The sequence below is a fragment of the Myzus persicae genome, unplaced genomic scaffold (genome assembly GCF_001856785.1).
Source record: "Myzus persicae strain clone G006 unplaced genomic scaffold, MPER_G0061.0, whole genome shotgun sequence".
In the NCBI taxonomy this organism is placed as follows: domain Eukaryota; kingdom Metazoa; phylum Arthropoda; class Insecta; order Hemiptera; family Aphididae; genus Myzus; species Myzus persicae.
Window position 1 is genome coordinate 454,003 of NW_019101524.1, and position 11,440 is coordinate 465,442.

At 30.3% G+C, this 11,440-nt stretch overlaps 1 protein-coding gene across 5 annotated transcripts in view; it reads left to right on the top strand.

The window, feature by feature from the left end:
• The window catches only part of LOC111029418 (inositol-trisphosphate 3-kinase homolog), an 81,115-nt gene extending 71,920 nt beyond the window's left edge, over positions 1–9,195 (top strand). For all 5 annotated transcript variants that reach the window (XM_022308400.1, XM_022308402.1, XM_022308399.1 and 2 more), the window contains 6 exons: positions 7,502–7,603; positions 7,695–8,174; positions 8,284–8,418; positions 8,511–8,684; positions 8,766–8,939; positions 9,013–9,195. In XM_022308400.1, coding sequence (XP_022164092.1) covers positions 7,502–7,603; positions 7,695–8,174; positions 8,284–8,418; positions 8,511–8,684; positions 8,766–8,939; positions 9,013–9,087 — 1,140 coding nt within the window. In that variant the 3' untranslated portion in view covers positions 9,088–9,195. The remainder of the gene's footprint in view (positions 1–7,501; positions 7,604–7,694; positions 8,175–8,283; positions 8,419–8,510; positions 8,685–8,765; positions 8,940–9,012) is intronic.
• The last annotated feature ends 2,245 nt before the right edge of the window (positions 9,196–11,440 follow it).

Consider the following 11,440-nt stretch of genomic DNA (forward strand, 5'->3'; position numbering starts at 1 on the left):
CAAGTACCTATTTAACAAGCTACAAATTCGAATGTTGTATAATCAACCTGAATACATTAAGTATTATTGTCTTAGAATGTCTGTTAATTTATAATATATTTATATAAATCGTCTTCATCTACCTATATAATTATTTATTATTAATATATTATCATGTTCTAAATTTTCTTAAAACTGTATAATAAATGTATCGTTGTTTGTATGCAATGTTGCTGAAAAAAGTCAATTTCGCAGTTTCACGTGCTGTTAAACAGGTAGTTAGTAAAAGAGGTAATACCTACTGTATTATATAAACTATAAAGTCATAAAGGCTTTAATTATTCGAATCATGTGCATTCGTACCATAGTTTATGGTCATTGGTTTATAATATATATTATTATGTAACATGAGTTAATTATAATTTATAACAGTACAATGCTTATGTCTCGACTATTTTAATTTAATTATACAACAGTATAATATTCTGTATCGACTATCTGAATATTTTGATAACATAACTACAGTAGCACGAAGGATAATGATTTAACGGGATTTAATGGAATTACAATTATAAGTAAAATGTAACCTTAGTAGGTACTATTAGAGAAACCTATCCATAATATTCTCATGAAAATAGGACTTTTTTATTTGTATTAGTACATATTGTGTTTTCTTTAAAAACAAAAATACATCAGTCTTGAAAACAGATTTTAATTGTTTTATAACTTTAACTTTTAAGTTAAGCATAATGTGTCATGCCGTATTGCCGTCATAGACTCAATAATACTTGTTTTATAATACAATAGTATGTTGGAAATTACCATAGATAATCACAAATAATAATGACAGTCACAAATTAATGACATTTTCTAATTAATGATAAAACTGAATGCAAAAATATATGCAATATGGTTTTTTACGTCATCAGAGCCTTGTGGGTATATGGCATATAGAAACATATTATGGTTCTTTGGTAAATGGTAGATATTTATATAATATGCGTTATAAGGGAAGGCTAATTTTCTTTTTTCTATCTGTATGACTTCTAGTAACTTGGATGCCAATTTAATAATAAGAAAAAATCAAGCATCCAAAAACTTATTTTTATATTACAAATATATTTTTTTATTTAAGTAACTTAATAGGTAGTACAATTAAATATTATATTTATATTATTAGGTACTTATATAAATATGTTTATATTTAATAGTAACAAATAAGTAGTATTTTACTACTATATACCAACCTAACTCTTATACCTATTATTATTGTTGTAGTTGACAATTTTGAAATTTGATGAAATTTCAAAATATATTTCAAACTTTACAATCTGAAAATCCCATAATTTCTTCAAAAACATGTTGAACTTCAAAAAGATATAGGCATCATTTTATATTTCTAAGAGTTAAATTCCGGGTTTGGTATTTTATTATTTTCAAATTATAAATGATAAATATCTTTTTTCTTTTAGAAAAATTATTATACATACGTCATTTCAGGTGGAATTAGTTATAGTTCGTTAGATAAATCTTTTTAGACGGGTAATTCCACTACCGCTTATTTAATTTAAGATTGTATAAAATAATATTTTATATACCTACATTAACTTTTAAACTTTTAATGAACATATCTACTACCTATTTATTTTTTTTTCGCCATATTTTTATGTACATTGATAAATGCAACTTTGTTATCTCAAAATTTTAATACAACATTAATCGATTTTTTTTTATTTCATTATAATATGTGTGTGCATATTTTATATATTTAAACGATGTGTCTGTACATTTATATTTTTAAAACATTTATTTATAAGTATAAAATTATAACTGATATAGTATTTATAAATTAGTGAAGTATATTAAATAAATAAACTTCGTATTTATTAATTAATAATTTTAAGTATTTGGTATGTATCAGCATTTGATTTTTACTTTCGTTAGTCTTTTACTATATATATTTATTATTTACCTATTCCTAACTTATAAATTATTTAATTTACTTAATAATATGCAATGTTAATGTGTAAAGTTCGACTTACAGTACTACTGCTACAGTACCAAGGCGGACATCGGGAGGAGCGGGGTCTAACTCCCTAGAAATGTTAGTAGACCCCTCAAAATTAAAACTATTCGAATGATATTTTTTATCATTATTGGATTGTTTTAGCCCTCCTACCAATTCAACTAAATGGCCGCCTATGTACAGTATGTTCAATCGAAAAAAATATTAACGAAGTATATAGGTATTTTATTTTTGTTTGAAATAATAATCTTACCTTTAATCTTACTCCTTAAATTATTTATTCGATTATTTAGTACTTACTAATACTTTACTATTAGTCAAAATTGGTGTACTTGGTTCTTAGGCATTTAGTATTTAATTTTACGTTTAAATTTGTATTTACTACCAAGTATTTTTTTCTGATCAATTGTTTATGACATAAGTTACAATTTAAAATCGCAACTAATCATTTAAACATTGTATTTGCTTCATTAGTCAGTTAAATTTTATAAGACAGTTATAACAGTTTTTTGGTGTTTATAAAATGCTATCATTGAATGACTTAAACGACATAAGTAAGTCTTAATAATATGTAGAGCAACACTATAGGTGTTACTTAACGAAATGTACTTTCTTTTTCTTCACAAACTGTGTCTTTAATAAGAATTTTATGAATATCATTGGTATTGGATAGAAAACTAAGGAATTAAAGAAACTCGTCTCCGATCAGATGATAAAGAGAAAGTCCATCGAGGTCAGTGGCCTCTGCAAATAATGGAATTGCACCACTTTTTGATTCTTTTGTGCGTTTGACTTCACTCAAGTATCACTTTTTGGTTGTATAAACGTTCAACTATTACCTACAGAAAATAAATTGTGAAAATTGTAAAAATATTTGTTAAGAGTGTACCGCCATAAAAATTCAGTTTTACTGTAAAATTGTTGTTTAGTAATACACTGAAACGCAACGTATACAAACGGCATTAATTTCTAAAAATAAATCAAGTATGTTAAGTCTGAAATGTCTTGTGACGTCAAAACATAAAACGTTTACTTATAATGCATTTTGCACGACTGCATATAAAATAGTTTTCATAGAGGCACTTTCAACACGCAGTATGTTATTGATATGTTTCGAAAAGAACATGTCGAAAGAGGAGAAGATCGGTTAGTGGTTATCGGCGTATGGTTATTATTGACTATTGTTGTCTATAGAATCCTTATTAATATTATAAAATTAATCGTCTTGTATGTGTAAACACCTGGGGTCATCGTGGTCTTAATGTTTATTTATTTAAATCAAAAACATCCCAACTTTAAATTACAGAATCGTTCCTGACGTACTTCTAATTAGACGATACTCGTATTACATACATGTCGATCATTGCACCGTTTGTTATACATTAGGTATATAAATAATATTTGGTAAGCTTACTCGCACAGCCACACGTACTGCACACACACATAATATGTACACACGGACTTCAATATGAAAGTCATTTAGAATTTTTATATCGAGTTTAATGTGAGTCTGAATGAAGGTGTTAAATCGAATGAATTTAAAATCGTCAAATTAAAATAAATATACTTATATACTGAAATTAAGTTCATCGTCTTAAAAATTTAAATATAACGCGTCTTGTTAAAATTTTCTAAACGCGCTAAAGTGCATAAATACATTTAAAATATAGTGATTTATTTATTGTGTATTACCATCATATGAAAGTATATTAACCTTAAATGTCATGCAGTGTTGAATAAACAGAACTGCATATTTTATCCCAACTCCCGAGTTAGTCAATATAGAGAATTTAACATACAATTGTATGCATAAATACAAAATTTAAATTTGAATATTAATAATTTTTTAATTACCTACATATATACACACTATAGTAATAATAAAAATAATAATTATTATTATTATTATCCTATCTAGTGTTAAGAGGATGTCAGCACACTATTTGTTTTCTCTCTCTCTATCTCTCTGACCCGCTCTCAACATACCAAAATTGGTCAACACATTTGGGTTGGTTCTGCTAAACATAAATTTGCTATGGTGCGAGTAGATCAAAGAGAGAAAATAAATGGCGCGCTGACATCCTCTGTTAACAGACAACCGCTGTACATATTTATAAACAAAGACCGTTAGGGTTGCACGAATCCTTCGAAATTTAAAATTTTAATATTATATCACTGCTAATTCAAAAATATTGGCTTGGCTGCAAATAGTTGATTCGTTCAGTTTTGATGAAAATTTAAATGTATCGGTTACGAACTATATTATTATATTGACATTTGACACCTGTCTGGTGGATATTAGATTATTTTATAATTTTATTTTTAAAAAAATTATAATAATAAATGCTGATATTGTGTCGATCGAGTTATATTATCCGGTATATTTTCATAACCAGAGCATAGTTTCTTATCACACTATATATTATGTATTTATATATTTATTTATTGATCTTTCCACATGAACGTGTTGCTCACGTGAAAGGTGATTTTATAATATTATTGTTCACCTCCAATTTACCTTTTTGTTTTCGTTTCATTCGTTTGACCGCAAACCCAAAAGTGCATTTAAATCATTTTTGTTATCGTCAAACATTTTTTCGTTAAGTATAACAAAAAATAGTAATTTATAACCTTGGTTGTTCTATTATCATATCGTTGTCGCTGGTCCCTATATCATTCTATCCGATGATATATCATATACATTATACTTATGCGGTGCTGTTTATATTATTACTATTATTCATTAATATTCACACTACACGTGTTCAACGTTGTAAAGTTATTTTAATTAATATCTTTTGAAATCTTTCGTCTGGCGAATACGTAAGTGTTGTTATTATCATTGTTTTTCAGATTTGAGGTACATTCTTTTGAAGTGAATTTGATATAACACACATGCTGCTGCCCCATGGCATACTGATCATTTCCTCGTTGTATATTTTGTATTATTCTACATCTACATGTAATTCAGTCTATATAGTCTTCGAAAACGTGAAACAACGTCAGTCGTCACTTTATTGTTTATTTCTCACAGCTTGCAATCGTATTGTACTTCCGACTGCTGATATTTACAATGCATAGATAGGTATTATTCGTTATTGTGAACTCGAAAATAATCGCACAGAAGTGATGCACGTGCGTTTATGACACATTTCAATCTACCTAAATGTTTATATTATTAATTTTTTTTTATAGTTGCTTCTTTATTAGCTACAGTTTCTCTAACACTATAGGTGTATAGTGTAAACTAATACAATTTGTAACATTCATTAATAGATCAAAGGTTGACGTTTCGGCTTTTATTTATAATTGGATGTGTATTTAAAACTATTATATTGTATTTTGTTCGTTCATTTCGTACCTACATTTAAAGCAAAATTTATGCATCCGTAATGCAGTGTGGTAAAATACAAAATTACTAAATAATTTTATTATTAGCTAAATTATTAATGATTGCTAGTATGTGAATGGTTTATTCTGGATTGTGGTAATTTACTAGGTAACATTTTTATTGGATTTTAAGTTTTATTTAATTTAATATTTCTACAAACTATTTAGTCATAATCCTTTATTGCTGTTATGATTTTAACATTTTATTTTGTTGTAATGATTAAATTCCGTATGCTTATGCATTTTGGATTCGTTTATTTCAATTGTATAGTATATTAATATTTTAATATTATAATATAATCAGAATTATTTGTGGGTTCGAACATCGAAAGTTCTATTAAGAATAAATTGACCACGAACATTTTTATCGTAATGATAGTGGAAGGTTAATGAAATAATAACATTTTAACGACTACTTTTAAATAGTTTTGTTGTTTGTATAATCATATTTGCCAAGTTAATATTTCATATTTTATAATTTATGATCTGTCTTAACACATAGTCCATATTGAACATAGGAGTACCCTCTGATACGTACTTTATATACATGCATGTTTTTGAATACTCAACTTTAAGTGTTTATATTTATTTTGTACTACCAGGCTGATGGCTATACTAAATTATAAAGTGATTATTAACTAGTACCGCGAGTTTGTAGGGCCAGTGCCCAACTCCGTCATTGCATCAATATATAATAACAGCCAATAGCCTCTTATTTCCACTTATAATTACACAAGTCCGCAGCAAGTCTCCATTCCGATATGCTCGAGGCTGTAACCGAGACCTGTGCACGTTGCATACCACGGTTTTTACAAAAACACCTACCTCAGGTTAACCATTTTGTTTGTCACAAGTAAAATAAACATTTTGCGTTATGATAACATATATTATTCTCAGTGGTAACCAGCACTTAACACAGGCCGCTAGTAGCAGTTATATACAAAACTACAGACAAAATATAAACTATGGTCGATAAATTACTCAAATCGTATTACTCGTGCTAGGTATTATAGTAGTTGAAAAATAAGTGTAATCGTACGGAGTTATTAAACAATATTTAGCTGACATAACAATAATTGTTCTCTAATGTTGGTTTGCACAAAAGTCATTAAGTAATAAATAATGTCTCGTATAAGTTAATTTTAAACCCTATTTCGTTTATGGTTCAAGACAGAAAATGGACTATTATAATTTATAATATCATTAATATTTAATACTATTCACGCTACTGAGTCTCCAAACCAACAGAGGCGACACCTTTCTATGACTATTGGTAATTCGATCACGTTCTGTGATGAAATTCATGAGTATACTGAGTGCCTATCGATAGATTATATTATATTCGGCTCGGTAGCGATTGCAAATAAGTTTAAAAATAGATTTTGAAAACGATTAATTATTATTCTTGGCATAACATCATTTTCGTCGAGCATTCCTAGGGGTTCTTGTGAACAGTAACAATAACAATAATACGATTGTACACATTAAACTCCACGTCACCACGTGACTGATGACCACTTCGTTTTGGAAACTCGTAGTTTTTACGTGCCAATGGGCAACGAAAATAAAAATTTTGTGTCGATCGGACAATCATTATTTGAATTGGCGCATCGTATATATTTGCTCGTTATTTGGGTGGATTTAATGACGAACGAAATTTAAAAAAAAATAAAAAGTAACAAAAAAATATAATATTAATGTTTACGATGAATCCAATTCACGACTATTTAGTATACATAAAATATGAGGTTTACCTTGACCGTATGAATCTTGTCGGTAAAACGCATATGCATTTTGTTATTAGAATTCCAAGGGCTTTGCCATGTGTGTTCATTAGTATGGAGGCGACAGTCTATTATATACGTGTATAGGTATATATGTTATTGCTTTGTGTGTATTTTTATTTTGGACGAGAAAAAGCGGAAATTGACAGTGTTGAGAATCAATATAGTACGCCGACGTGGCTAAATATATTCCCTATACGTACCACTCCTATTATATTGTATAAGAATGCATTTAGTTTATTTCGACACGAACGCATTCGTTCATTAAGGTTTTGCAATTGCCATAATAATAATGTTTGGAATTTTTATTTTTATTTTTCAGCAAACCGAAAACGAATGGAAGAGCACGCAGTGCAATTCTGTGACTTCGTCAGCCAAAAAGAACCACAAGAAAGAAAACTCGCTGTTAAAATTCTTGGCGTTGGTATGTATATAACATACTCGTTAATCATATAAAAACCGTTTGAGGTTTAAATTATCAGCGGGATGATATAGTGTGGGTTATATTTTTTTAGAACGCTCTGGAGTTGAGCGCACCCGCCAGCGATGTGTTGCTGCGCAACAACAGCACGACCACAGCTGGGACCGTAGCGGATCCCGAAGTACGAAATGACAAGTCTCAAGAAACCGTGGCCGCCAACGTCCAGTCGGCGACTTGTAGGTCGACCACGGGCGTCCCACAACAACAGTCGTGGTTCCAGCTGTCCGGACATCCGGACTGTTTCGCTCCTGCCGGCCTGGGCACGATATGGAAGAAGTGCAGTGGCGGCACCGAACGGGACGTGTACGAAGCGCTTTCCAACGAGCCCAGTCTTCAGGACATCGTGCCCAAGTATTACAGGGAAGTCGAGTACAACGGACAAACGTTCATCGAGCTGCAAGACTTGCTGTACGGCTTCCGAGATCCCAACGTCATGGACATCAAGATGGGCACGCGCACGTTCCTGGAGTCCGAAGTGAAAAACTCTTCGGCGCGACAAGACCTGTACCTCAAGGTGAGAGCGCGATCTATACCTAATAATGTATTATCTTCGCGTGTATTGCGATCTATATGCCAGTAACGAGAAATGTGCTATAACGATTTATTTTTATTTTTTGATCAAGATGATCGCCGTGGACCCCGATGCACCGAATGCCGAAGAACGCGAGTTGCAAGCTGTCACAAAACTGCAATACATGCAGTTTAGAGAAGAACAGAGTTCAACGTGCAGTCACGGTTTTAGAATTGAAGCCATGAAGGTAAATATATACCTACGTTTACCTGTGCATTAAAAAATGTCTTGCCGTTGTTTTGGTTGACCGTACTGACTGTTATTGCTATGACGTTACAGTTTCGAGGATCTCCTCCCGTAACGGACTTGAAGACTGTGAAGAGCGACGAAGAAGTGAATAACACTCTTGCTTTGTTCCTGGGCGACCGCCATGACATCAAACAGAGGCTGGTTGCCAGACTGAATGAGATAAGGTCGAAATTGGATCGTTCTCATTATTTTAAAACTCACGAGGTAAGTTGGGAGACTCGCGTTACGAAGACTTTCTGTTGTATTTTTCGATCGATCACCTATAAAATCAATGTTTTATTACAGATTGTCGGTAGCAGTATCTTGATCATTTACGACGATACTAAAATCGGTGCTTGGCTGATTGACTTTGCCAAAACAAGACACGTACCAGAGCACACAGTACTTACCCACAGGCGACCATGGGTGCCTGGCAACCACGAGGAGGGCTTCTTGTTCGGTCTCGATCATCTCATAGAGGTGAGTTTATCATGTTTTAAGTCCGTACCATGGTAATACTTTGCTAAACATTCGATTGTCTTCTTGCTTTCAGTCAACTGAGAATTTACATACTCCTGTCTCAAAAGATTCTGTAGCGCCGTCGAGCTCTATTAAAGTGGAAAATTGAAAACTTTTTTCTTCAACTTTCTCGTGGAATTCATCTAGTCAATAATATTTTCACCTACACTACACCGAGACAAACGTGGTTCACATCCTCGTTACTATCACGTGTGAAGATTTTTACACGATAACTATTTTTTTTCTTTTGTTCTTAAAATCAATTTTAGTGGTATTTATTATAATATTTTAATGTTTTTTTTTTTTTTTAATATTAATTCGGTCAGTGTTGACTGACGCGACTGATTTTGCCTGAGCATTTGTAATCGGAGAACTCATTAAAGATGCGTGAGAAAAAAATGAATTATTGATTTGGCTTTATACTCATACTACAACAGGTTTATGTACCTAAATTCTCGATTCACTTATAATAATAAATTGTCCAGTATTAACATTGTATAAATATTACGCATTTTTATTTTAAACTTTTTTTTGTATTTACATAATATACATTTATTTATATGTACATATCATAATTGTTTTTGTTTTTTTATTGAAAATATCAATTTGAAAATTAATACTGTCTTTGAATTATCCTAAAGAATAAATTTAAATAATATTTGCAAATATAACTGTTATATTTTTTCATACTAGAAAATAATAATTTAAACATTTTGTGTGGATCATAAACGTTTAATGATTCTTTAAATGTAGATTAGTTAATTATTGAATTCTACAATACGTTTCTTTCTATTATCTTTATAAGTATTATTCTTACATTTACACTTTTTTTCTTATATTTTATGACTATTATTTTTGTTCGTAGTAATTATGTGCTAAAATAGGTAAAAGGTAATCAAAATCAATTGTAAACCTTAATAATCAAAAAGTTTGGTTTTTGACTTAAGGCCAGGTGCTGCAATAGTGAACTTTTAAATTTATTACTCCAGTTCAATTATTGGCATGACCGTCATCACGGGGTGGCAATTGTTACCTCGCCAATTTTATTACTTTATCCACTGTTTGCTCCCAGGATTTCTTTAAAAGCACCAATTGCAAAAAAAAAACATTATTTAAAATGCTTTCTACCCTTATGATTTTACTTTTTATGATTTCCCTGATTATTGATTTAGATTAGCTATTCATCTAAGAAAAGTTATTCGATATTTTTCCTCTGCTTAGAAAATTGAGAAATCTTGGATATGTTTTTGGGTATAAGTGTATTGAAAAAATATTGAGAAACATGCTACACTTTGTTAGGAATTTAGTTTAATTTTAATTTTATGTTTTTTTGTTGATTTAAGTTACAAAGTGTTACAAACATTGGTTATTAAAAAAAAGTTGTAACAGGTTTATTAAATCAAACAATTGATTCTTCGATTTTAGATAGGTTAAAAATTTCCTATTTACGATTATACTGCAATGCTTGCTAAGTCAGAACAACAATTTCAAAGTTAAAAAAACAACTAATAAATAAATTGAAAATTCCTTATGGCAACAGCACTACTTTCAGGGAAAATTTTACCATGTGTGGAAAATGCTAATATAAATATTGCATTACTATTTTCTTTTTTAGATCGGGTGAAATTTGTGAAGGTGAAATATCGAAAATTTTTCTAAACTATGCAAATTAAGCACAATAACGTAAAAATAAGCGGTTTCCGGCAAAATGCATGAACTATGCAAAATATGCACATTCAAATTTTAGATTTGGTATGAATTTATTTCGCACTCTGCTACATTTTACAATAAATAAAAAAAAGTATGCAAATGCTACAAGTTCCGAACCTTGGTTATAAGGTTTTTTCCCCCGTCACTTACCTTTATGTGAGAATTTTAGTTAAATACCTACACGGCTGTATATATATTACATTATTTATTACACTATAGTCTATAGTGTAGTGGTTTAATATAATCACACAATTTTTTAGCAAATACTGCACACTATTATAGAATAATATTGTTTGATAACATATTAATGCCGAGCCCAGAGAAAATATATTATATTCACGATTAAAGAATCCGTTTTTTTATTACTTCTGTAAATTTCAAAGCCTAATTATGAATTGTTTTCATGTCCCGACACTTCTAGAGTTTTATATTAATTTATAGTTTAACTAAAAACAATATTGTGAGATGCCGGACAAAAAAAATGGACTCGCGGCAGTAGTGTATCTAAATGGCCTATACGCAGAGTTCCGTGTTCTGAATTGTATAGATTTAAACACTCCGAATAATATTATGTTTCGGAATCTGAAATAAAAAATGTATCGTGTCATCCAAAGAATTCAAAAACTCGAAAACTGATAACGACATATTATATTATAATATCTATCATCTATGGCAAAAGCCGACCGTCGTCACTCGTCGGAGACGATTCACAATTCTAATAATTTCATTGAACAAAAGAGAAATGTGTAAGG